We start from the raw sequence: 26701 nt of genomic DNA on the forward strand, positions 1-26701 counted from the left end.
CGATATCAAAAGCCGTTACCGCCATCAAGCATGTCAGCCCTACATCTTGCAGTATGTCCGATCGATACGTGCAATATCGGGCCAAAATTGTTCGGGCACGCTATTGGCGGCACAGATATTCATCTGTTTCGATTATAATAATCAAATTAGATTGTTGATCAGTCAAGTGACCTGATGTATGGCCACCTCAACTATTGGCCAGTGTATGGCCAGCCTTAGGTGTTTCAAATGTTGAAAAGTGAAAGTGCTGAAAAAAAATTAAATTGAATGACACATTTTAACCACTTGAGGACCTAGGGCAATCTACCCCTTAAGGACCGGCCACTTTTTTTCCATTCAGACCACTGCAGCTTTCACGGTTTATTGCTCGCTCATACAACCTACCACGTAAATGAATTTTGGCTCCTTTTCTTGTCACTAATAAAGCTTTCTTTTGCTGCTATTTGATTGCTCCTGCGATTTTTACTTTTTATTATATTCATCAAAAAAGACATGAATTTTGGCAAAAAAATGATTTTTTTAACTTTCTGTGCTGACATTTTTCAAATAAAGTAAAATTTCTGTATACATGCAGCGCAAAAAATGTGGACAAACATGTTTTTGATAAAAAAAAACCATTCAGTGTATATTTATTGGTTTGGGTAAAAGTTATAGCGTTTACAAACTATGGTGCAAAAAGTGAATTTTCCCATTTTCAAGCATCTCTGACTTTTCTGACCCCCTGTCATGTTTCATGAGGGGCTAGAATTCCAGGATAGTATAAATACCCCCCAAATGACCCCATTTTGGAAAGAAGACATCCCAAAGTATTCACTGAGAGGCATAGTGAGTTCATAGAAGATATTATTTTTTGTCACAAGTAAGCGGAAAATGACACTTTGTGAGAAAAAAAAAAAAAAAAAAAAGTTTCCATTTCTTCTAACTTGCGACATAAAAAAATGAAATCTGCCACGGACTCACCATGCCCCTCTCTGAATACCTTGAAGGGTCTACTTTCCAAAATGGGGTCATTTGTGGGGTGTGTTTACTGTCCTGACATTTTGGGGGGTGCTAAATTGTAAGCACCCCTGTAAAGCCTAAAGGTGCTCATTGGACTTTGGACCCCTTAGCGCAGTTAGGCTGCAAAAAAGTGCCACACATGTGGTATTGCCGTACTCAGGAGAAGTAGTATAATGTGTTTTGGGGTGTATTTTTACACATACCCATGCTGGGTGGGAGAAATATCTCTGTAAATGACAATTTGTTAATTTGTTTTACACACAATTGTCCATTTACAGAGATCTTTCTCCCACTCAGCATGGGTATGTGTAAAAATACACCACAAAACACATTATACTACTTCTCCTGAGTACGGCGATACCACATGTGTGGCACTTTTTTGCACCCTAACTGCGCTAAAGGGTCCAAAGTCCAATGAGTACCTTTAGGATTTCACAGGTCATTTTGAGAAATTTCGTTTCAAGACTACTCCTCACGGTTTAGGGCCCCTAAAATGCCAGGGCAGTATAGGAACCCCACAAATGACCCTATTTTAGAAAGAAGACACCCCAAGGTATTCCATTAGGAGTATGGTGAGTTCATAGAAGATTTTATTTTTTGTCAAAAGTTAGCGGAAAATGACACTTTGTGAAAAAACACAATTAAAATCAATTTCCGCTAACTTGTGACAAAAAATAAAATCTTCTATGAACTCGCCATACTACTAACGGAATACCTTGGGGTGTCTTCTTTCTAAAATGGGGTCATTTGTGGGGTTCCTATACTGCCCTGGCATTTTAGGGGCCCTAAACCGTGAGGAGTAGTCTTGAAACGAAATTTCTCAAAAATGACCTGTGAAATCCTAAAGGTACTCATTGGACTTTGGGCCCTTTAGCGCAGTTCGGGTGCAAAAAAGTGCCACACATGTGGTATCGCCATACTCGGGAGAAGTAGTACAATGTGTTTTGGGGTGTATTTTTACACATACCCATGCTGGGTGGGAGAAATACCTCTGTAAATGGACAATTGTGTGTAAAAAAAAATCAAAAGATTGTCATTTACAGAGGTATTTCTCCCACCCAGCATGGGTATGTGTAAAAATACACCCCAAAACACATTATACTACTTCTCCCGAGTACGGCGATACCACATGTGTGGCACTTTTTTGCACCCTAACTGCACTAAGGGGCCCAAAGTCCAATGAGTACCTTTAGGATTTCACAGGTCATTTTTGTTTCAAGACTACTCCTCGCGGTTTAGGGCCCCTAAAATGCCAGGGCAGTATAGGAACCCCACTAATGACCCCATTTTAGAAGGAAGACACCCCAAGGTATTCCGTTAGGAGTATGGTGAGTTCATAGAAGTTTTTATTTTTTTGTCACAAGTTAGCGGAAATTGATTTTAATAGTTTTTTTTCACAAAGTGTCATTTTCCGCTAACTTGTGACAAAAAATAAAATCTTCTATGAACTCACCATACTCCGTACGGAATACCTTTGGGTGTCTTCTTTCTAGAATGGGGTCATTTGTGGGGTTCCTATACTGCCCTGGCATTTTAGGGGCCCTAAACCGTGAGGAGTAGTCTTGAAACCAAATGTCGCAAAATGACCTGTGAAATCCTAAAGGTACTCATTGGACTTTGGGCCCCTTAGCGTACTTAGGGTGTAAAAAAGTGCCACACATGTGGTACCGCCGTACTCAGGAGAAGTAGTATAATGCGTTTTGGGGTGTATTTTTACACATACCCATGCTAAGTGGGAGAAATATCTCTGTAAATGACAATTGTTTGATTTTTTTTACACACAATTGTCCATTTACATAGAAATTTCTCCCACCCAGCATGGGTATGTGTAAAAATACACCCCAAAACACATTATACTACTTTTCCTGAGTACGGCGGTACCACATGTGTGACACTTTTTTGCAGCCTAGGTGCGCTAAGGGGCCCAACGTCCTATTCACAGGTCATTTTGAGGCATTTGTTTTCTAGACTACTCCTCGCGGTTTAGGGCCCCTAAAATGCCAGGGCAGTATAGGAACCCCACAAGTGACCCCATTTTAGAAAGAAGACACCCCAAGGTATTCTGTTAGGTGTATGACGAGTTCATAGAAGATTTTATTTTTTTGTCAAAAGTTAGCGGAAAGTGACACTTTGTGGAAAAAAACCAATAAAAATCAATTTCCGCTAACTTTTGACAAAAAATAAAATCTTCTATGAACTCGTCATACACCTAACAGAATACCTTGGGGTGTCTTTTTTTCTAAAATGGGGACACTTGTGGGGTTCCTATACCGCCCTGGCATTTTACGGGCCCAAAACCGTGAGTAGTCTGGAAACCAAATGTCTCAAAATGACTGTTCAGGGGTATAAGCATCTGCAAATTTTGATGACAGGTGGTCTATGAGGGGGCGAATTTTGTGGAACCGGTCATAAGCAGGGTGGCCTTTTAGATGACAGGTTGTATTGGGCCTGATCTGATGGATAGGAGTGCTAGGGGGGTGACAGGAGGTGATTGATGGGTGTCTCAGGGGGTGGTTAGAGGGGAAAATAGATGCAATCAATGCACTGGGGAGGTGATCGGAAGGGGGTCTGAGGGGGATCTGAGGGTTTGGCCGAGTGATCAGGAGCCCACACGGGGCAAATTAGGGCCTGATCTGATGGGTAGGTGTGCTAGGGGGTGACAGGAGGTGATTGATGGGTGTCTCAAGGTGTGATTAGAGGGGGGAATAGATGCAAGCAATGCACTGGCAAGGTGATCAGGGCTGGGGTCTGAGGGCATTCTGAGGGTGTGGGCGGGTGATTGAGTGCCCTAGGGGCAGATAGGGGTCTAATCTGATAGGTAGCAGTGACAGGGGGTGATTGATGGGTAATTAGTGGGTGTTTAGGGTAGAGAACAGATGTAAACACTGCACTTGGGAGGTGATCGGACGTCGGATCTGCGAGCGATCTATTGGTGTGGGTGGGTGATCAGATTGCCCGCAAGGGGCAGGTTAGGGGCTGATTGATGGGTGGCAGTGACAGCGGGTGATTGATGGGTGGCAGCGACAGGGGGTGATTGATGGGTGGCAGTGACAGGGGGTGATTGATGGGTGATTGACAGGTGATTGACAGGTAATCAGTGGGTATTACAGGGGAGAACAGATGTAAATATTGCACTGGCGAATTGATAAGGGGGGGTCTGAGGGTAATCTGAGCGTGTAGGCGGGTGATTGGGTGCCCGCAAGGGGCAGATTAGGGTCTGATCTGATGGGTAACAGTGACAGGTGGTGATAGGGGGTGATTGATGGGTGATTGATGGGTAATTAGTGGGTGTTTAGAGGAGAGTAAACGCTGCGCTTGGGTGGTGATCTGATGTCGGATCTGCGGGCGATCTATTGGTGTGGGTGGGTAATCAGATTGCCCGCAAGGGGCAGGTTAGGGGCTGATTGTTGGGTGGCAGTGACAGGGGGTGATTGATGGGTGATAGGTGATTGGCAGGTGATTGACAGGTGATCAGTGGGTTATTACAGGGAAGGATAGATGTAAATAATGCCCTGGCGAATTGATAAGGGGGGGGGGGTCTGAGGGTAATCTGAGCATGTAGGCGGGTGATTGGGTGCCCGCAAGGGGCAGATTAGGGTCTGATCTGATAGGTAACAGTGATAGGGGGTGATTGATGGGTGATTGATGGGTAATTAGTGGGTGTTTAGAGAAGATAACAGATGTAAACAATACATTTGGGAGGTAATCTGACGGCGGGTTTGCGGGCGATCTAATGGTGTGGGTGGGTGATCAGATTGCCCGCAAGGGGCAGGTTAGGGGCTGATTGATGGGTGGCAGTGACAGGGGGTGATTGATGGGTGATAGGTGATTGACAGGTGATCAGTGGGTTATTACAGGGAAGAACAGATGTAATGAATGCACTGGTGAATTGATAAGGGGGGGTCTGAGGGCAATCTGAGCGTGTGGGCGGGTGATTGGGTGCCCGCAAGGGGCAGATTAGGGTCTGATCTGATAGGTAAAAGTGACAGGTGGTGATAGGGGGTGATTGATGGGTGATTGATGGGTAATTAGTGTGTGTTTAGAGGAGAGAATAGATGTAAACAATGGATTTGGGAGGTGATCTGATGTCGGATCTGCGGGCGATCTATTGGTGTGGGGGGGTGATCAGATTGCCAGCAAGGGGCAGGTTAGGGGCTGATTGATGGGTGGCAGTGACAGGGGGTGATTGATGGGTGATTGACGGGTGATTGACAGGTGATTGACAGGTGATTGACAGGTGATCAGGGGGGATAGATGCATACAGTGCATGGGGGGGGGGGGGTCTGGGGGGGGGGTCTGGGGAGAATCTGGGGGGTGGGGGGGTGATCAGGAGGGAGCAGGGGGCAGGGGGGGGTATAAAAAAAAAATAGCGTTGACAGATAGTGACAGGGAGTGATTGATGGGTGATTAGGGGGGTGATTGGGTGCAAACAGGGGTCTGGGGGGTGGGCAGGGGGGGGTCTGATGGGTGCTGTGGGCGATCTGGGGCGGGGGGGGAGAAAATCAGTGTGCTTGGTGCAGACTAGGGTGGCTGCAGCCTGCCCTGGTGGTCCCTCGGACACTGGGACCACCAGGGCAGGAGGCAGCCTGTATAATACACTTTGTAAACATTACAAAGTGTATTATACACTTTGTATGCGGCGATCGTCGGGTTAACATCCCGCCGGCGCTTCCGTATGGCCGGCGGGATGTTGCGGCGAGTGAGCGGCGACAGGCGGAGGCGGAGGATCGCGTCACGGATGACGCGATCGCTCCGCCCATGCCCAAACAAGGACCGCCGCCATTTGTCAATACGGCGGTCCTTGCGGCGTCTCCTTCCCGGCCGCCATTTGTCTATACGGCGGTCGGGAAGTAGTTAAAATTGTAAATTTCAGCATGTCACATTTGGTTGAAGAAAAAAAATTGACAGCACTCAACCTTAGTTTATCACCTGCTGTGGAAGACTTGTAGCTAATGCAGATTAATCAGCTTCACTAAATAGGATTATGTTAAGAACTGTCTCAAAATGAGGAACTACTGCTGTGCTTTATTACTGAAACATGAACAGGACATTGCAAGCTGAGCAACATTGCTACACCTTTAATTAAACACGAATTTATAGAAAAAAGAATTAAAATACACTTTTTTTTTAACCTTTAAAACAAAATCAGCCTGTTAGCAATTCATAAAGATTAAAAAACAACAACCATGAAATTGACTAGTACCTTGTACAGTTTTCCTTAAAGACCATTTTCACATGTACATTAATATAAACAGAAAGTTGGCAGAGATAGGTGGTAGATGATGGATACATTACTGAAATATTATGAAAGATGGGTCAAATGATGAAGTAATTAAGTTTAATGGATTCAGAAAGGAAAAAGAGAAAACTGGTGGAACATAGAGGTTGTGGAATTTAGTGGAGGATACCTCGCACTTGCTGCTCCAGGCTCATTATGACCTGCACGGCCTGCTGTAGGATGATGAGCTTGGTCTGGGCTTTGTCTGCTTTTAAATGCATCTGCACCATGCGACCCAATTCCTTGAAAGCCTCATTGATATCACGGACACGCACTCTTTCCCGCGCGTTGTTTGACATCCTCCTCTCACGATCTCGCACGTCCTTGTCCTCCACAGTGTTTTCGTCCTTACTGCTTCCTCCGCTGTTGGACCCCAGGAAAGTGAAGGGTTAAAGGGGGGGGAGTGTTAGCTCAGGGCCCCATTAAACCTTTCATTACCAGGGGTGCCAGATAGACACACACATGCACACACACATACACTCTTAGAAACAGTGCTGCTGGTATTCCATCTACATACAGGCAATAATATGAATAATTTCCTTTCAGGCTAATCTACATAGCCAATCTACTTTGTCATCTTCACCTTGACTTCTCAAGCACATTTGATTTAAATTGAGAAAACTAAATATCTATTACAGTATTATGAGTCTTGGGGACTACAATATGAGTTGATATATGATCTGGTTGGTTTATTAGCATACTATAACAGTGAAGTCAACACAGTAAAACAAGGCAAGGCAATAGCCGAAGTTGTGACTAGCACCTTTAGCAATGTACAGGATTTAGGCTAAAAATCACTGTAAACAACTAGGTTAAAGCTAGGCATTTCATAGCACTTTATTTATAGATAGCCAAGTGCTGTTCTGTTTGCTTCTGCATAGACAGATGCTTGAAGAGTTAACTAAATACCATCTTATGAATACATCATTAACTTTATAAAAGCCAGGCGGACTATTGCTGTGCATATATAAAATTCAATTTACCACATATCAGTTACTCTTTTGCATATTTTTTATCTCCCTTACAGGAAATATATCGGCTGTTCTAGACCAGCTTTTGTGGTACTGTCCATTAAATCTATACATTTTAACTAGTTTTGATCTGAAAAATATATAAAACAATACTCCTCTTTTACCTGTATGTAGACAGACTTAACATCACTGCCTAGAAGTACATTTATTTTCAATGTCAGTATTTCAGGTTTTAAAATGGATATTTCAAAAACTGATATAAACCAGTTTAAAGAACTACAAAATAGGTTTCTGGTAAATTCTGCATAATTAGTGCAATAAATATTTTACAGAGTTATAAACTAAAGGTGGTAATCTATTATTTGTATAAGAAACAAACATCAACAGGTCTAGACCTAGGTCAGCAGCTAAATGTTCTGTTCTATATACTTTGCAGACCATTAGACAGATATTTTGAATATCTATTACTTTCAAAGACAAATAGAGCAAATATTAGGCTACAGCTATGTCATTTGCACCAATTAAAAAATATTGACATGGTAATTAAGCTTCTCTCCAGTTAATATAATTAACAAGCTACATTGGAATGTTCATGGATTGCACAAACAGACACCGTAAACATTTTTTTCCCATGCAGATACTTTAAACCCTTTTAAAGCGAACCTGAGATGAGAAGTGTCTCGGGTACCATACTTACCCCCTTGAGGCCGCTCGTCCCTCACCTTCCCCCTGGATGGCTCCTGTCACGTGCAATAGTGCCTGAAAGCCTGGCCGAGTCGCGCTTCGTTGCACATGCGTGGCTCCCCCGTCTGGGAGCGTTCTGCGCAGGCTCAGAAAACTTCCAGGCATGGGAGTGCGGCAGGGGAGCGCGCCTGGCCAGGCAGTGGCAGTGAAGCGCGACTCAGCCAGGGTTTCGGGCACTACTGCACGTGACAGGAGCCATCCAGCGAGACGGCAAGGAACTAATGGCCTCAAGGGGGCTTAAGGAAGCCCCAAGTAAGTATGGTACCTGAGACACTTCTCGTCTCAGGTACACTTTAACCACTTGCCGACCGCGCACTCATACCACGCGTCGGCAAAGTGGCAGCTGCAGGACCAGCGACGCAGTTCTGCGTCGCCGGCTGCAGGCTAATTAATCAGGAAGCTCGCGCGAGCGGCTGCGTCCTGTCAATTCACGGCGGGGGGCTCCGTGAATAGCCTGCGGGCCGCCGATCGCGGCTCGCAGGCTAAATGTAAACACAAGCGGAAATAATCCGCTTTGTTTACATTCGTACAACGCTGCTAACAGTAGCAGCGTTGTACCAGATCAGCGATCCCCGGCCAATCAGCGGCCGGGGATCGCTGTCACATGACAGGCAGGAGCCTGTTAGAGGCTGCACAGGACAGATCCGTTCCTGTGCAGCCTCGGATCTCCGGGTAAGGGAGGGAGGAGAGGGAGGGGGGGAATTTCGCCGGAGGGGGGCTTTGAGGTGCCCCCCGCAACACCCAGGCAGGCAGGAGCGATCAGACCCCCCCAGCACATCATCCCCCTAGTGGGGAAAAAAGGGGGGCGATCTGGTCGCTCTGCCTGCACCCTGATCTGTGCTGGGGGCTGCACAGCCCACCCAGCACAGATCAGCTAAAACAGCGCTGGTCCTTAAGGGGGGGTAAAGGGTGAGTCCTCAAGTGGTTAATGTTCATTCAGAATGAGGTGAATAGTGATTAATGCAGGATTATTGTAAATGCATGGTAATATGCAGCATTATTATTATTATTATTTAGTATTTATATAGCGCCGACATATTACGCAGCGCTGTACAGTATATATATATTGTCACTAACTGTCCCTCAAAGGAGCTCACAATCTAATCCCTACTATTATCATATGTCTATGTTTGTATTATGTAGTGTAAGTACTGTAGTCTAGGGCCAATTTAGGGATGAGCCAATTAACTTATCTGTATGTTTTGGGGATGTGGGAGGAAACCAGAGTACCCGGAGGAAACCCACGCAGACACGGGGAGAACATACAAACTCCTTGCAGATGGTGCCCTGGCTGGGATTCGAACCGGGGACCCAGCGCTGCAAGGCGAAAGCGCTAACCACTACGCCACCGTGCTGCCTATAGAAAATACGGCGGACTAACTAAAATATACATTCAGAGTATATTCAAATCAGTGTACCCATCTACTACATAGATTTGGTAAGACTGGACCAAAAAAAGTTGTAATATTAGTGGGTACCTTTAAAGGAAACACACTTTCCTATATAATGCAGTCAGTAATGCTTTGCTTTATACATAATAATTGAGGGAAGAAAGCCACTAACAAGTAAATGGATAGTTATTACAAACTAGAATTCTCAGACTGTTTTTATAACTCTGTAAAAATATTTTTTATGTAAACTATTGCAAACCATAGAAATTATACATATAACCACACACATGCGCACACACACCCAAACACACACGAATAATCCCCCCCCCCCCCCCCCCCCCAAATAATTATTGCTGTGATAAATTCACTTATTATGCTTCATTCAAAAACTAGCCTCAAATAACTGATGGGAACACAAAGTAGTTCTGTGATTATCACTGGACAATATTAATTATAATCCTATCCTATTTTGATTGCTGCAATGTCTCTTTTGAAGACTACTTTTGTTAATAAGATTAAATATCTTGACAGTCCAAGGAGGCCAGCTAGAAAAAAATAAATTTAAAAATTATACTACAACTAAATACATTTGGTTTCTGTTTGCACAGAAGTTTGTACAGAACTGGTGCAGCATTTAGCAGAAGCACTATCAGTACCAGGGTCCCCACAGGTGCCGTGTCAAATGAGCAGTGAGTGCGAAGTCAGTGGGACAGTGTGTGTGGAAGGAAGGAGCAAGGACTGGAGGAGGTAGGGTTTGGAGAACTGTCTGTGATAAGATGAGGGGCAGAACTGAGAGGAGGAAGAGAAGATGGCAGGAAAGATCAAGCTTTAAGTAGATATATGTAAAACAGCTGATACATGAACGAGCAAAGCACAGACTGAAATGTACCCACTACTTTGAATGGGTTGAATAGCAGAATAAACATCCATACAACTCACAAAGAATTTAATTAGACTCTGTATAAATAAAATGAAATAAAAAAAATCTGCAGAGAAATGAAGCCATTATCTTGAGAATAAATAAGATTTAGCATGCAAAGCCATTCCACACACAATAATGTGCATCTTTATTTTAAACATCCACTTATCTATTAAGAAAGGCTCCATCTAAACTAATTATTTTGCTTTGAGCAAAAATACAGAGCCAGTCTATACCATTATACTTACCCTTGTAGCATCAATGTGTTTATCCAGCTCAGTTGTGTTGTGATCCCTCCCACACACTGCTCACATTAGTGTCTGCGTGTGTTTGTGCAGGGGTAAGGACACTGCCAGAGGAAATTCACTGGATCTCCACATTAGAACTGCAAAGGTTACTGATAATTGATTTCAATCTACCCAAAACATTATTATTAATTTTTCAGGTTAAGAATATTTTTTTTCTTGACAGTAATTTACTTTTACACAAGGAGGACAACTCTATAACCCTCCAGCAGTCTGGGCACAGTTTCCTGCTATTACTCCACATATATGTGAAAAACCTGTTGCTGCAAATCAATAAAAGACATATTTCAGCAAATGTTTCAGAGCAGGTGAAGCAATTGAATCTGTGTCCCCTCTGAAAAAGGTACTAAGTTATATAATAGATTGTATGCAACATTATGGCATTCCCAGCAAACCCCCTACAAAAGCAAGGGAAAAAAAAACAGCAAAGGGGATTTTGCCAAACATTAGCAAGCAAGAATTGGGAAGGGAGAGAATATACATGTGCAAAAAGACATAGGTAGAAGGGGTACTATGCATGTATATCCTATTAATGAAGAATAGAGGAGGAGAGAGGAATAGACAGACAGATCCATACCCCAGTACTCCCCACCAAGTCCCACTCACCTCGCACTTGCTGCTCCAGGCTCAGGATGACAGAAACAGCCTGGTGCAATATCAGGAGCTTGGTCTGTGGCTTCTCACTGTTCAGATGCAGCTGACACATCCGTCCCAGCTCTTTAAATGCCTCGTTGATATCTCTGACTCGGAGCCGTTCCCTGGCATTGTTAGCCACCCGTCTCTCCTTCTCACGCTCAGCTTTTTGCTCTGGAGGCAAGTTATCGTCTTCCTCATCGTCTTCATCTTGACTAGAGGGGAGGTGCAGTTAGGATAACAGGTTGATATGGGAGATCATGTGAGATTTTTCTATATTTTTTTTTCTTTGGGGGGGGGGGGGGGGGGCATTTATAATTCACTGTCAAAGAAAATCTGCTACTAATTCTAGGTCCTGCAAATTATAAAGATCTAATCCCCTGGAATTTATGAGAGCTTCTGACAAATGGGGAAACCTCCCTCCCCTGTACTTGGCTATCCCTGGCTCCAATGCTTCCCCCTCCCATTGATTCATGAGACCTGTTCACTGAGCAGCGTGTCCGACTTCGCTGTGATTTGGACTCCTTCTTCTCATCATCAGAAAGATCACCCACTGATCGATTTTCTTCATCCTCTTTACTTTCCCTTTTAATCTCCGATACGACAGATGCCATTACTCCCCTGGCTAGTGCTTGGAGTCCTGAATGGAGATAAGATAAGGAAAAATGTAAATATAGTACTACCCAAGTCCCTTCACAACCAAGTCTCCCTTGAATAAAACTTTTTTTTTTCAGCATTTTGAAAATTAGGGCACCTTTTAAAGGTAACTAGGCATAAGGAAGTATAGTGATTTATTTTTTTTTCTATTTACTTAGGTCTAGTCAGTGGTGTTACAATAGCCCTAGCCATTATGGTGGAAGAGTGCAAAGGCAACCTAATACTGATACTGGGGGGTTGGGAGGTGGGTAAAAACAATAGTGGTGTGCGTGCGTGCGTCAGTTAAGAGGAGATGGTGGTGGGGAACAACTCTTTACTTTCACAGCAGCACAAGCACCTCTGTCTCTGCTAGTCCAAAAGCAGCCTCCACCCCCCACCTTCATAACTGAACATAACAGAGATGGATATGCAGAGCAGAGGTCAAACCTGATCAAGGGATATGTACGCTAACTAGCAATTGGCCTGATCCAGTAAACGCTGGTAAAGTTGCCATGCACACGGATCGCATGTCAATTTTAGTGTTACTAGCACAGGGGGGAGTACTGGCTGTTATCCCTTTGCTCTATGCACATTACCAGGTTAACACATGCATTGCCATGGTAACACATGACTTAACCCGTGTAACGTTAGCAACACATATGTTACCGTGGTAATGCACATGGTGCTAAGGGTTAATGGGTGGCGGTGCTTCCCCTGCACTGGTAATGGTAAAATTGCTGTGCACTCCCTGCGCACAGCAACTTTACCAGAAAGGCCTTTACCAGAGAGGCCCCATGTTAGTTAATAGTTGATGTAGAGCAGAGAGGTGGGCAAGTGCAAAAGTGACAAAAAAAAGTGAAAAAGAACAGGCTGCAAGAAGGGAAAACGTCTGTAAACAAGAGATGGTCAGGCAGCTGATGGTGGCCAAAATCTGTAAATCATCATAATTTTATTCCCAAGTTTATAAATTGCATGAAATATGATAAACACAAAAACCTGAAGTAAAGAAATAAAGTTCATGATTTTCTATGTACAAGAAATGCTCTAGATATCATAGATCCTCTGTCCGGCCTGTCGTTCCAGTGCTATCCCCAGTTGTAGCTATTCCACCTAATTGCACTTCAAACCTCCTCAGGCAATCTTTAGAACTACTCGCCAGGGGCGTAACTAGACATCACTGGGCCCCCCTGCGAAACTTTGGATGGGGCTCCCCCGCAAAACTTTGGATGGGGCCCCCCACCCTCCTCTCTTTCTGCACAGGAAAACTGAGGACCAATGCGTTTTCCCCATGCAGATAAAAACACTTAGACTTAAAGGAAACGCCAGGCAATCTATGCTACCCCCAGATCTACTTACTCGGGGCTTCCTCCAGCCCCTTGCAGCCGGCAAGTCCCTCGTTGCAGCTCTGCTCCCAGTACGTACATACATACACACACAGCCTTATTATTTTACTACATGAGAGCACATGCTATATGGAGGAACAACAATGACATGCTGATCGTAAGATATAGTATCAATGTAACTTTGGCAAAACATTCAGAATGTCACTGATTGATACTGTCATTACGGGATCTTGGACTCAGTATGAGACAACAAGTTCTCAATGAAGCAGCAACAGTAAGACATCAATCTCCACTCCATTGAGTTGTAAAAGTATTCAGCATCTGTACTGCACATGCATGAGTTCACATTCGTGCCCGAGCAATATGGATTTGTCCTTAGAAATACTCAAGGATGCGTGTGGTTTCAAAGATTGCCTTAGGAGTTCCAAAGATCTAACTGACCAAGCAGGTCAAATAACTACCCCCGGTCTTGGTGCTGGAATGATGGGCCAAATGGAGGAACAGGAAGATTCTATGTTATCCAGAGCCTTCCCTCTACTTAGACAAGAGTTCCTTTTAAGTTAAAATCTAGGCAAACAGTTGAATGACCAGTTAATGTATAGTCTGTGCAAAATGTCTTGGCTACCAAAACATTTTTAATTCTGTACAACCTGTGATTCAAATGGCTCTACAAAGAACTCTGTTATGGTTTCTGGTTGAACTCGATGGACGTATGTCTTTTTTCAACCCAAATAACTATGTAACTATTGAGAGCAAGAACAACCACAACTTTTTTTGGTAGACTGACAGGACTGCTGAAAATGCACGGTCTTCTTAAAACAGAGAATTTAAAGCGCTCCCTGATTGTTCATCATTAGTAAAGGTGGAATATTTTAGTACCGGTGAATAGGCAACTATGCCACAATTCACACAATTTTCAAATTTGATACAGTCTTTCCCTTTGAAATAGTCAGTCACAGAAAACTGTGCACAAAGCATGGATGTATCAGGAAAGTTGGAACCGTTTCTCCAAGACTGAGCCATTACCTAACTCCGAGCATAAGAAGATGGATGAGATCAGCTCTTTGCTCCAAGGGAAAGTCTAGCTGGAGTCCTCTTCCAGCCCCTTTGTAACAACCTCATGTGGGTAATGACTGGACAGAGGGAGGAGTTTGGATGGCTTAGCTTTGTTATTCTGTAAGGCAACTGACATTCAAGGCCTGCATCGGGTCGGGTACCTGTGGGTTACCCAAAATACAGGTCAGGTTCGGGTATCTGTATTGATTCTAAATGGGTTGCGTGTAGCAGGCCACGGGTGCGGGTCAGGTTGTGGGTAGTGAAAGCAAGCAAAATACAATTCTGTATCTTTTGCTCCCCAAAATCTGTGATGAATGGTAGGACCAGAAAACTTACTTGCTGACTTGTTTGCTACTGCTCATCTTTAGTGCTAGCTGACACCTTCCTGCTCTCAAGCTGAGACCTCCCTCTCCCATACTAGTAAATATCAGAATCAAGTTTATTTTGCCAAGTACAACGAGAGTTGTACCCGGAATTGGTTTTGGCACAACAGGGTCGGTGGTGGAATAGTAGCAGAAAGGTGTGTTTAGCATACAGAAGATACATAAAGTGCATACAAGTACATACAGTAGAGTGAGAGTACAGTAATCTGCTGACATCTATGGCACTCAAAACGCTTTGCAGCAATACTTTGAATCAAATGCCCCACAGTCTATCCCTGGGAGAGAGAGACAGAGAGAGGAGAGGAAAGAAGAGGAAGAAAGATAAAGAGAGAGAGAGAAGGTGAAAAATGAGTGCCCTTAGGATTGCGGCGTAACCTGGATGGTTAGTGTCCCGTTGGCTGGCTTTTCCACTTTGTCTGCTGGGAAGGCTGGTGTCCAATGTTAGGGATTGTGCTGGGCGTTGAAGTGCCCGAAATATAACTGTAAACACCAGTGTGAGATTGAAGAGGTGTTTTTCATAGACGGGCAGAAATCACTAGGGCATGCTCTGTTAGAAGGAAAGGGGTGGTAGGAAAGCCTCGAGGCAATCCGTCTTGGAGGTCTACAAACTGTTCCTTTGACTTCATGCTTGGTTTGTGCTCTGACATGAACAGTCAACTGTGGGACCTCGTATAGACAGGTGTGTGCATTTCCAAATCATGTCCAATCAACTGAATTTACCATAGGTGGACTCCAATTGAGGTGCAGAAACATATCTAGGGTAATCAGTGGAAACAGGATACACCTGAGTTCAATTTTGAGCTTCATGGCAAAAGCTGTGAATACTTTTGGACACGTGCTTTCTTAAAATTTTTTTGCATTTTTAATACATGAAATAAATGTTTAGTATTTTATGATGAGTATCTGTTGAGTCTTCTGTGGGAGGTAAGTCCACCATTACCCCCCCCCCCCCATTTTTAACTGCTTTTTATATAATAATATACTATTTTAGCGCCTCTGTTCCCTAACAAATACGTGTATCCACCCTTGGTGGAAGGGTTCTACCCTTTTTCTACTATGGAGAGTGACTTCTTGGCCCGAGTGGGAAAAGAGAGTTATCTCCCCACCTCCATATACAGTGGTTGCCTTGAAGGTAACCCACCCTTAAGAATATACTTCTGTACTTGAACAATTTATATATCAACTATTCATACTAAACCATTGTGGGCTCTTGATTGTCCCTCCTACCCCCTTACCCCCCCCCCCCCCTTTATCTCTTCAAATTTCAGGACATGTTGAATAGACTATGAAGAGCAGGGGCATAGTCTTGTGGTATCCCTCTGCTTCTCTTCCCGTAGGCATACCCACAATACCCATAAACACAAGATGATCATCTCTCTGTCTCGCCAAAACTTGTATGGCTGACAAACAACTGTATGGAGCAACCACGACCATAAGCCAACCTGTAAGAGTAAGAAAATATAGTGGGGAAAAAAAGAAAAAAAAAAAAAAAGATTTCTTTAGCTGATCATTGTTCCTATTTCCCAGTCATTGTACTGTGCAAAAAATATTAAAGGGGAACTGAAGAGAGAGGTATATGGAGGCTGTCATGTTTATTTCCTTTTAATCAATACCAGTTGCCTGGCAGCCCTGCTGGTCTATTTCTCTGCAGTAGTATCTGATTAAAATCAGAAACAAGCATGCAGCTAGTCTTGTCAGATCAGACTTATAAGTCTGAACCACTGAAACACCTGATCTGCTGCATGCTTGTTCAGGGGCTATGGCTAATAGTATTAGAGGCAGAGGATCAGCAGGGCTGCCAGGCAACTGGTATTGTCTAAAAGGAAATAAACATGACAGCCTCCATATACCTCTCTCTTCAGTTCCCCTTTAAAAGCACATTAACCACTTGCCGACCGCACGCTTATACCGTGCGTCGGCAAAGTGGCAGCTGCAGGACCAGCGACGCAGTATTGCGTCGCCAGCTGCAGGCTGATTAATCAGGAAGCAGCCGCTCGCGCGAGCGGCTGCTTCCTGTCAATTCACGGCGGGGGGCTCCGTGAATAGCCTGCGGGCCGCCGATGGCGGCTCGCAGGCTAAATGTAAACACAAGCGGAAATAATCCGCTTTGTTTACATTGTACGGCGCTGCTGCGTAGCAGCGCCGTAAGGCAGATCGGCGATCCCCGGCCAATCAGCGGCCGGGGATCGCCGCCATGTGACAGGGGACAGCCTGTCACTGGCTGCACAGGACGGATAGCGTCCTGTGCAGCCCGGTCACCAGGGGGGGCCAGGTAGGAGAGGGAGGGGGAGGATTTTGCCGCGGAGGGGGGCTTTGAGGTGCCCCCCCCGCAACACCCGGCAGGCAGGAGCGATCAGACCCCCCCAGCACATCATCCCCCTAGTGGGGAAAAAAGGGGGACGATCTGGTCGCTCTGCCTGCACCCTCATCTGTGCTGGGGGCTGCAGAGCCCACCCAGCACAGATCAGCTAAAACAGCGCTGGTCCTTAAGGGGGGGTAAAGGGTGGGTCCTCAAGTGGTTAAGATACTTTTAAAACTATACAGTCATGGCCGAAATTGTTGTCACCCCAGAGATTTTTCCAGAAAATCAAGTATTTCTAACAGAAACTTATTGCAGTAATACATGTTTTGCTATACACGTTTATTCCCTTTGTGTGTATTGGAACAAAACAAAAAAAGGGTGAGAAAAAAAAGCTAATTGTACATAATGTCACACAAAACTCCAAAAATGGACTGGACAAAATTATTGGCATCCTTAACTTAATATCTGAATGCACACCCTTTGGAAAAAATAACTGAAATCTAAGATCTCTGCAGGTGTTTAATGGGATTTAGATCTGGACCCATTGTTGGCCACTTCGGAACTCTCCAGCACTTTGTTGCCATCCATTTCTGGGTGCTTTTGAGGTGTATATTTGGTGTCATTGTCCTGCTGCAAGCCCCAAGATTTCGGACGCAAACCCAGCTTTTTGACACTGATGTCTACAGTGCGTCCAAAATCCTTTGGTAATCCTCAGATTTCATGATGCCTTGTGCACATTAAAGGCACTCCCCGAAGCATCATTAAACCTCCACCATATTTCACTGTAGGTACTGTGTACTTTTCTTTGTAGGCTTCATTCTGTTTTCAGTAAACAGTAGAATGACGTGCTTTACTAACAAGCTATTTTGGTCTCATCTGTCCACAAATGTCTTGCTTTTTTATGTCTCTGTGTCAGCACATATATCTCTGGGTCTCCTGCCATAGCGTTTCTTTGCATTTAAATGTTGATGGATAGTTCGGGCTGACACTGATGCTATCTCAGCAAAACGTGTTACTGCAATACTTTTCTGTGAGAAATATTTGATTTTCTGGAAAATAATTCTGGGGTGCTAACAATTTCAGCCATGACTGTATAAAACACTCTATATTTAACACATTTAATGTTTTTTATTGAAAAAAAAACAACAGGTTTATACTAAGTTTTCAAAGTTTACTTGGAGTTTAGTTTTAAAAATGCATCTGCCCAACAAGTTCAAAAGTTCTGTTAGCAGTACAGAAAACATTAGGTTATCACAAATATATCATCTTCACTTGTCTACATTGCATGTCAATTTCAGGTCATTGAATTGCATAATCCCCATGCACTTTCAGCACAACCCTTTAATCTGTGGGGGGATTGAGCTGGACCTAATATCTTTTTCAGTGAAATTCTTATTGTTATTTTCTGCTCACCACTGTAGGTATCTTGTTGCTGGTTAAGGTCTGGCAATGAACCCGGCTGTGTGGGTAGTGCGATTTGGCTGTGAAGTATGTCAGGTGCATTCGGAAGCCTTTCTTCCGCATGGCTTGCGACCTGCGGAAAAATATGAATGCTTAAAGATTGTGGTAGAATCAAAACCAAGCTAAAAGTACAATTACTGGTACATTTTTTTCTCGTTATTACTCTTAATTTAAGAAAAGATTATCTTGTATTTTCTACAGATAAACAGGATTATGGCATTACTCAATTTAAACATTTGATCCAATAATTCCAAGGAAATTCCCCATGGAAAGTCAGACAGTCACATGAACCAGATATCTCTTCAAAAAATATGGTGCTGCAAAAAGAGTGAGCGCTGCATGTCAAGCACAAATAGTTACCTGACCTCGCCCACCAACTGCCTCATCGCACTGCTCAGTATAAAACATTTACCCTGCCCACATCCTTCCTACTATTTTTAAAAAAGTATGTGCATCTCTCATCACTAATCCCTGAATGCATAAACCTCACTGCTATTTTATTAAACCATTTTCAAAATACACTGCAGACTATGTGGGAAGGCTTAAAGGCTTATTTATTAAACACTCAGCAGTGAAAAACAAAAACAGTAAGAGAAAGCTCGGTTGAGCGGTAGCACTGGCTATAAAAAGTTAATCTCACATCACCAGCAGAGGAAGGAAGGTAATCAGGGTATACAAGGAGAGACTAGCTGGTGCTTCCTGCCAGCTCCTCTCTGACTACCCTTCATGGCCATTGATGGAAGTTGAGCTTTTAATCCAGTCTACAGTGTACCATGTTTTCATCAGTTAAAGCTCATGTACAAGTGTAATGAACTTTTCTTCCCTATCTTCCTACCCCCTAAATAACAAAGAAACTATAAGTGTACTCTTTCACCTCCTAAACAACCTCTTCAAGTTTATATTTATAAGACCCCCAAAGTTTACTTGGAACATAGACTTGCATTAAGGCAGGCTTCCAATTCCAGAAGCCAACAGAACCCTTTAGTAAACTTATAAGGAGTACAGTGCACCTTAACACATTACCGCCGTTTTGTTTGAGGAGAGAATTTTGTCAATACTAACTATACTGGGCAATATTGAATATACTAATGAGAAAATACATCTGCATCCATTCCAAAACAAAAATGAAGGAAATGCCTAATGCTTGAAATCCTACTGGCTACAAGTGGCAAATAATAAAATATTTATAGTATATGTCATATTAACAGGATTTAAAACTTATAAAAACCTTTTTTTTACATAACCAAGTGCCAAGGAAGGTCATGGGCTTATATAAATCTAAAATAATAAGAATAACCAAGCAGCAAAATATATAACACATACTATTAAATTACCACAGAAAAAGCGGATGCATTTAAGTTCAAACATTATTAAAACCTCATAACACAAATTTATTTGTGGGATATTCCAAAAAATCCTAACCATGGAGTGTCGATTTGCCATTGAGAGAACTGCGCTAGGAAAGTTTGCTCCAAGAACACTTGCTGCTGTCCCCAAGAGTGTGTGCATATCTTCATGACCAGCAGGGATAGAGCCAGTCTGCCCTACAGCATGACTTCTCAAAACATGAATGGCCTCATCTAGGCGATCCTCCATCTTGTTCTGTTTTAGTAGTAAAGCAAAGTACGGGTGTATATTTTATTTTTGTCATCCAACTATACAATTTTTTAACATCATATGAAGAAAAAAAAAGAAGTTCAAGGTACTTACCAATGCATGTAATGTGCCTTCATAACTGGGAGATAATGCCCCTGGCACACTAGCTCTTGGCCACTGCCCTGTTCCTGATTAAAAGAGCCAGAAATACATTACTAACACTTCAGTACCGCCACATAGTAGTCTTTCATAAGAGGAGAACATCAAAGTTGAGCTTTTAATCCAGTCTACAGTGTGCCATGTTTTCATCAGTTAAAGCTCATGTACAAGTGTAATGAACTTTTCTTCCCTCTCTTCCTACCCCCTAAATAACAAAGAAACTATAAGTGTACTCTTTCACCTCCTAAACAACCTCTTCAAGTTTATATTTATAAGACCCCCAAAGTTCATGGTTTTGAATAGTGTAAAGTGGGAGTTCCTGGAATGCAGCACAAGATATTGTAGGGGGCTGGACAAAAGCAAAGTGGAACCGAAGCATGCTCAGAATTGTTTGAGCTCCATTTGGCTGTCACGTGACCATGAAGTTAAAGACTGAGGGCCCTTTCACACCGAGGTGGTGCGGTATTTTTACGCGTGTCACTTCCTGCTTGGCCAGTGGCCAGACAGGGAACACCGCAAAATAGCACGGAGTTCCCTGAAGAAGTACATGAGGAATTGGCGCAGGAGACTTGCGCTCAGGATACAGTCGGTATATGGCTGATCCTGCTGCTGCACAAGTCCCGGCCAAGTTAAATACTATTCCCCCTCCAGGCCGCCATGTATGGTGGGTGTGGTGATATATTGAGGTGCTGATGATATTAGGGAGTACAGGAACATATCTCTGTCATTTTTCTGTCTGCTATATCTCACATGTGTATTCTGCTTTGAAGTGATGGTCATCTGGCTGTACTACATTTGCATCTAAAGGGACTTCAGTGAATAAGCTGGGGTATTCAGACAATGGCAGAAGTGAAGTGTGGAAGTCATTGACACTTGAAACATTTACACTTCTGTTGAGGAAGAGCCTCCTGTGTGTCAATGACTATTTCGTTGTGAGGAAATTAAATTATTGGTGGAGGTGCAAACTATATCTTTATCTTTGATCACCTAGGAAATACTGTCAACATTGGGGTTGTCACCTGTAACGTGGGCTAGGGAAGTCTTTTCATGTATGTGCTAAAATACACTTTAACCTAGGAAATAATTTTGAGGAAGCCTTTTGATGTATAGACTTTTACCTGGAAATGGAATATGTCTGAGATTTAATTAAAAACTAGTTCCTCCCCTCCCCAAGGAAGTTGCAGCCTCCAGGCGTATCGCACAGCATAAAACCGCAGCTAGGATAGCCACAACTTGTAGTTCTTGGAGGTAGTCCACACGTCTAGAACTAACCTGGTTCCTGACCAGAAGTGTGTACCCCCGCAACAACACCAGATCGATACGCTGGTACGTTTATTTCCCCGTTTATTTTGGTAAGCAAAATCGCTTTGTGTGTATTTTTGTAGTTTTATCCTTGTAACTTTTTACTTTGTTTTTGTAATATTTTGTATATATTCTGTTCTGCATTGTTCCACCTTTTTCCCTGGAATATTAAATTATTATTTAATAAGCTTGACTTCTGCCGTACTAAACTAACACTCATAGCCTAGAAGAGATTGAAGTGTGTATAAGTCCATGCCTATTTGTATGCTTGAGCAACACTACCATATGAAATTGTAATTGCATTGTGTGGGGGCGTTTGTCATACGTTGGCCTAAAGCGTGCAGCTGGCCCAACATACGAAAAACGCCAGTGCGAGTAGCGACAGCAGAGTGGCTAACAGTATCGTTCGGAATGACTGTTAGAGGGTTTCTGCTTCACTACAGTGTAAGATTGCAAGTGTGTGTGTGTGTGTGTGTGTGTGTGTGTGTGTGTGTGTGTGTGTGTGTGTGTGTGTGTGTGTGTGTGTGTGTGTGTGTGTGTGGGTGTGTGGGTGCGTGGCGTTCCCGTATTCGGCCTAAGCGCAATGCTGACCCGAATACGAAAACGCGGAGTGCGCACTGAGGACTCGACAGCAGAGTGGAAGTGTCTAGCGAACAGCTAGTGGTGGCAGTGAGAGGTGTTCTGAGGGGTCCCAGCCTTGTTTTAGCTCGAATAAGGCTGCTCCCCGCTTGATCTGGTCAAACCCGCAGTCGGGAACCGTATACGCAGGCGTGCCGCGGACCGGTTCCTGACAGTGGGGATGTAACATCTGAAACTATGGCGGCTGCGGATACGCAGGCTATACCCTCAGCCGCCTTTGTTCCCTGTTCACAGGCCTTATCCGTCACGGCGGCGTCCAGCACGCCGGGAACGGCATTGTCTCTTGCTCATAGGGTCTCTGTATCGCGCAGGCGCGCGCGGAGACAGGACCTTTATGCTGGAAGAAGGCGCATCAGCTGACCTGCCGGTCGGCTGACGTCAGGAGTTACTCGCGCCGCTCGGATTGGCTGATTGCTAGGGGGCGTGGCGCTGGGCTCTCCTCGGCTTCTTAAGCCTTCACAGATCATTGGCAACTCGTCTGCTGTTGCGAATACACTCGTGTTAGCGCTCAGACCTAGTGAGGTTCCTGTTGATGATAGATGTATATGCAGTGTTTGCAATATACATCTATCTATAGTTAGTTATTATTACATTGTATTCTGATAACCTGTGAATGATTCTGGCTACTCTCCGACCTTGCTATTGCTAAACGATTCTGTACCTCTGTCTTTCTGACTTTAGTTGCTGAACCTCTGCCTGATATTAACTACTCTCTCGCCTGCCGATTTTGTAATATCTCTACCTACCTGTTATCGAATCTTGCCTGTCTGACTACTCTACTCACCAGTGGGCCCTAGCCACTGGTGAGGTGCTCTAGCTATTAGAACCTACCAGCCCCTCTGGTAAGGTTCAGACTTACTTGCATAACTCCAGTGACTGATAGTACCTTGCCAGCTCCACTGGCAAGGTCTAGTTAAACTATTCAGTCATTTGTGTTGTTAGTACCTTACCAGCTCCTCTGGTAAGGTCTAGTCAAACTATTCAGTCATTTGTGCTGTTAGTACCTTACCAGCTCCTCTGGTAAGGTTTAGCCAAACTTCTTTAATTCTATCATTATTAGTACTTTGCCAGCTCCTCTGGTAAAGGTATTGTTATTTGTGTTGGTAGACCCTCCAGCTCCTCTGGAGAAGTCTATACTGTTGCACCAAACACCACACCTTACTCTCAGTTAGCTATACTAGTATTATTGGTGATACTGCAGATCACCACATAATCAGGTATAGCGTCTGTATTATTGGTGATTCTGCATATCACAAATAATCAGACGTCTGAGTTGCAGCACCCAATTGTTACAGGGGAATTAAATAATTCGGCTTCCAGCAATTGGTGGAAGCCGAATTGTGTTTTAAAAGTAACTTCAGCTCAGTCTTCTGACAGCGTCGAAGTTACTCCCTGTGCGCCCAAGTCTCCTGCGCTGGGTTCACTGTGTTTGTCCCTGAAGACCTGTTTTTGGTGACGCATCACTAGTTTCTGGTGTGAAACCCGCCTCAGGATGAGCATGGGGAGATGGAACAATAAGCTTAGATAAGGTTAGATGTATGGCACAGAGGAAGTGAATGAGAAGGTATATCTTCAAAAAAGTGAGCCCCTCTATTAACCACTACTGCTGTAAATTAGTCACTGCATCCACAACCTTGCAGACTCATTCTCTAGAGCAGGGGTCCACAAACTTTTTCGGTCAAGGGCTGGGTCAACATACTTCAGACTGCTGCGGGGCCAGAACATACATAAAATTATGTTGAAAAACATTACATTGAATCTAGGTATTGATTCCTCCAGATCATGCCCGGAGGAGAACTCCCAGCAGCAGCCCTTCAGTCATGCAGCGCCTGAAGAACGTCTTTGTGCACCAGACAGTGAAGCATACCCAGCTAACAATCTGCCGTCCAATTGGACAGCAGTGTGACCTGAGGCAGAATTGAATTGGATTGGAAGCCAGCGAATGACTGCTCAATGGCTTCTACAGTATGTGGATGGGTGGTGCCACCGATATTTAAAGGAGCAGTGAGCAGCATCTATAAAGTTATACATTTTGTGTTTGGGGGGCCAGTGAAAAAGCCTCGGCGGGCCGCATTTGACCCGTGGGCCATAGTTTGAGGACCACTGCTCTAGAGTCATAATAATATGCAAGTTTCATCTACTCTAACACTTCCCACCCTTGTATCCAAGAAATGGTGCATCATGGAAAGAAGCACTGCGATGAAAAACTGTTCATATAACATGCGCATTGTCCCAGAGTAAAAGAACCACAAACCATTTTGGCAGTTGGACTGTGCCACTGCTGTTAAAGCAATATTAACATGAGCTGAAAAAAAATAGTTAGAAAATCATCTATGAAGAGGGAAGACACTAGATCCCACCCTTCCCCATTCTCTCTCTATCCCTTCGTTCCACCGCCGGACCCTGGTGAAGTTTTTTGGCCAGCTTAGGGAGTACATTTGAAATCGGCGCCGGTAGACTTGGGCGCAGGATCCAGCTGTTATATGGCTGATCCTGCTTCTGCACAAGTCCAGGCCGATTTAATTACTATTCCCCCTCCAGGCCGCCATAGATAGTGGGGGAATGAAATAATTCGGCTTCCAGCGATTGCTGGAGGCCGAATTATTATGTTTTTAAGTAACCTTGGCTCCGTCTTCTGACGGAGCCGACGTTACTCACTGAGCACTGCAATAGGAATGATTCCTATTGTAGTCTATGGAGGCGCCGGCTACGCCCAAATCTAGCAGCGCTGAAAAGCACTGCTCCGAGCTTAGTTGAATACCTATTTGGCCCTCTTTGGGGAGCCTTTGGAAGCACTCTTGTCCCCAAGTACTTCCAAAGATAAGCAGATCCGTACTGCGCAAGCACAAGTCCGGACTCGCGCATATGCAGTATGCATGCATTCATCTTCGAAAAGCACTCTGGGATGCAAGCGCTTCCAAAGTCTGCCAATTAAAGGAATACTATCGATTCACATTTTTTTTCAATTGACACAGGAATTGTTTGGGAAGTGCTGCTAAGTACTGGTGTATACATTTTAGTAGCAACTTCTTTCTTTACGGTTATCAAAATACTTTCAAACTTTACTGTTGCCACAACTGACGGGTGACTGAGCCATGAGGAGAGGGGAAATTCCCCTCACACTTGATCAGTTAACTCTATGTGTAGCTCTGTGTGTGACAGAGAGAAAGCTGCAGCTTCTGTGTCCTGTGTTTCTGACTGACGTGTCTGAAGAGAGCAGAGGAAATGTACCTAATTGTCACAGCTTTTCATATTGTTTTTGCTTTCAGAGTTTGATATGTTTGATATTTGCTTTCTGTAGTCTGATATGCAGCTCTGGCTGTGCATTGAAGCAGACACCCCTTCTGCAATTGATTTGTCCCAATATAGCTTAATCCTACACTCAAAAAAATGACAGCTTTTGCCTCTGATATTTAACATGAAAAGTAGGAAAATGTTTACACAGCTACTTAGACATTATTTGTATATTGTCATTTTAGAACACTTGGGTATTGATAGTATTCCTTTAAGTCCGAATGTGTGGAAATTCAACTGTAACAGAGGAGTAACAAGGGGACGGAGAGAGGACCAGAAAGGCTCTTCCCTCTCCATAGGCAAGTATCTGATTTATTGTTTGCAGCTTGCTTAAGTATTGCTTTAAAGAAATACTTAAAAAAAATAATAATAAAGGAAGCCTTGAGTGTGTCCCATGGTGGAGAAAGACTAGTCTAAAGTCTGTCAGTAAGAGGCTCAGAGCCATCAGATTAAAATATCCTCCATAAGCGACAGATGCATAGGAAAAGGCAATTTTAGTCCGGGACAAAAGTACATGTTTTATGTATGAACTTTACTGTTTTTATTCACAGTGGTCCTTTAAGGGTAAAGTCTGAAAGGGCCTAAATTTGAAACATTGGCATTCTACATTAAGACGTAGCTTAAACATTAAACACTAATAGCTTAATTATAAATGGCAAAAGCTTGTGAGATAATTTATTTCAATCAAACTGACTTATGTTACTGAATATATATCACACATTCAAAAGTTTCTGACCTGACATTCCCTGAGGTGATCCTACTGGTGTAGACGGGCTGGAGGAGAAGTTTGTGCTGGAATGGTCTGGAGAATAAATCTACAAATAAATAATTACAAGATTCAAATGTTTCAAATGTACAACTGCCAAGTAAGAAAAAAATACACTGAATGTGGGGAAAAAACTGCAAAGATTTGACATTTTTAATGCAATTCTGACATTCTTGGGAAAAATAATAAGATGTCTAAATTAAAACTGACCATTGAGAACTTATGTAAAAATATGTTAAGTTTATTCTTTATTAACGGGGCATGACCAGGACACTCTCGGCCACAGCTGTGCAGAGCAGGGAGGGAGCATAATACTTGGGGGCGCATGGAGTGATCTGCCCATGCACCAGGGCTCCGACTAGTGCCAATTGAAGCTGCAGGCTAGTGACATGTTATGTTGCTATGGAGGGGGATGGAAGGAAGATGGCGTGGTGCACACGGGAGTGGTAAGGAGAACAAAAAGTCTCACCATGCGTTTGGAGGAGACTATCCAGCATACAAGAAAAACAGAGATGAAATAGCAG

General features: G+C 43.7%; 1 protein-coding gene across 2 annotated transcripts in view; it reads right to left on the reverse strand.

Annotated features, from left to right (window-relative positions):
- TCF3 (transcription factor 3) overlaps positions 1 to 26701 on the reverse strand; it is a 247204-nt gene that overhangs the window by 11229 nt on the left and 209274 nt on the right. The window contains exons 13-18 of one of the 2 annotated variants that reach the window (XM_068233869.1): positions 26148 to 26226; positions 20132 to 20205; positions 19844 to 20023; positions 18374 to 18494; positions 11721 to 11880; positions 6408 to 6640 (exon numbers count right to left, since the gene is read on the reverse strand). In XM_068233869.1, coding sequence (XP_068089970.1) covers positions 6408 to 6640; positions 11721 to 11880; positions 18374 to 18494; positions 19844 to 20023; positions 20132 to 20205; positions 26148 to 26226 — 847 coding nt within the window. Of the gene's footprint in view, positions 1 to 6407; positions 6641 to 11213; positions 11456 to 11720; positions 11881 to 18373; positions 18495 to 19843; positions 20024 to 20131; positions 20206 to 26147; positions 26227 to 26701 lie in introns of both variants that reach the window. The other variant, XM_068233867.1, reaches the window with a different exon arrangement.

Source organism: Hyperolius riggenbachi, chromosome 1, assembly GCF_040937935.1.
Source record: "Hyperolius riggenbachi isolate aHypRig1 chromosome 1, aHypRig1.pri, whole genome shotgun sequence".
Classification (NCBI taxonomy): Eukaryota; Metazoa; Chordata; class Amphibia; order Anura; family Hyperoliidae; genus Hyperolius; species Hyperolius riggenbachi.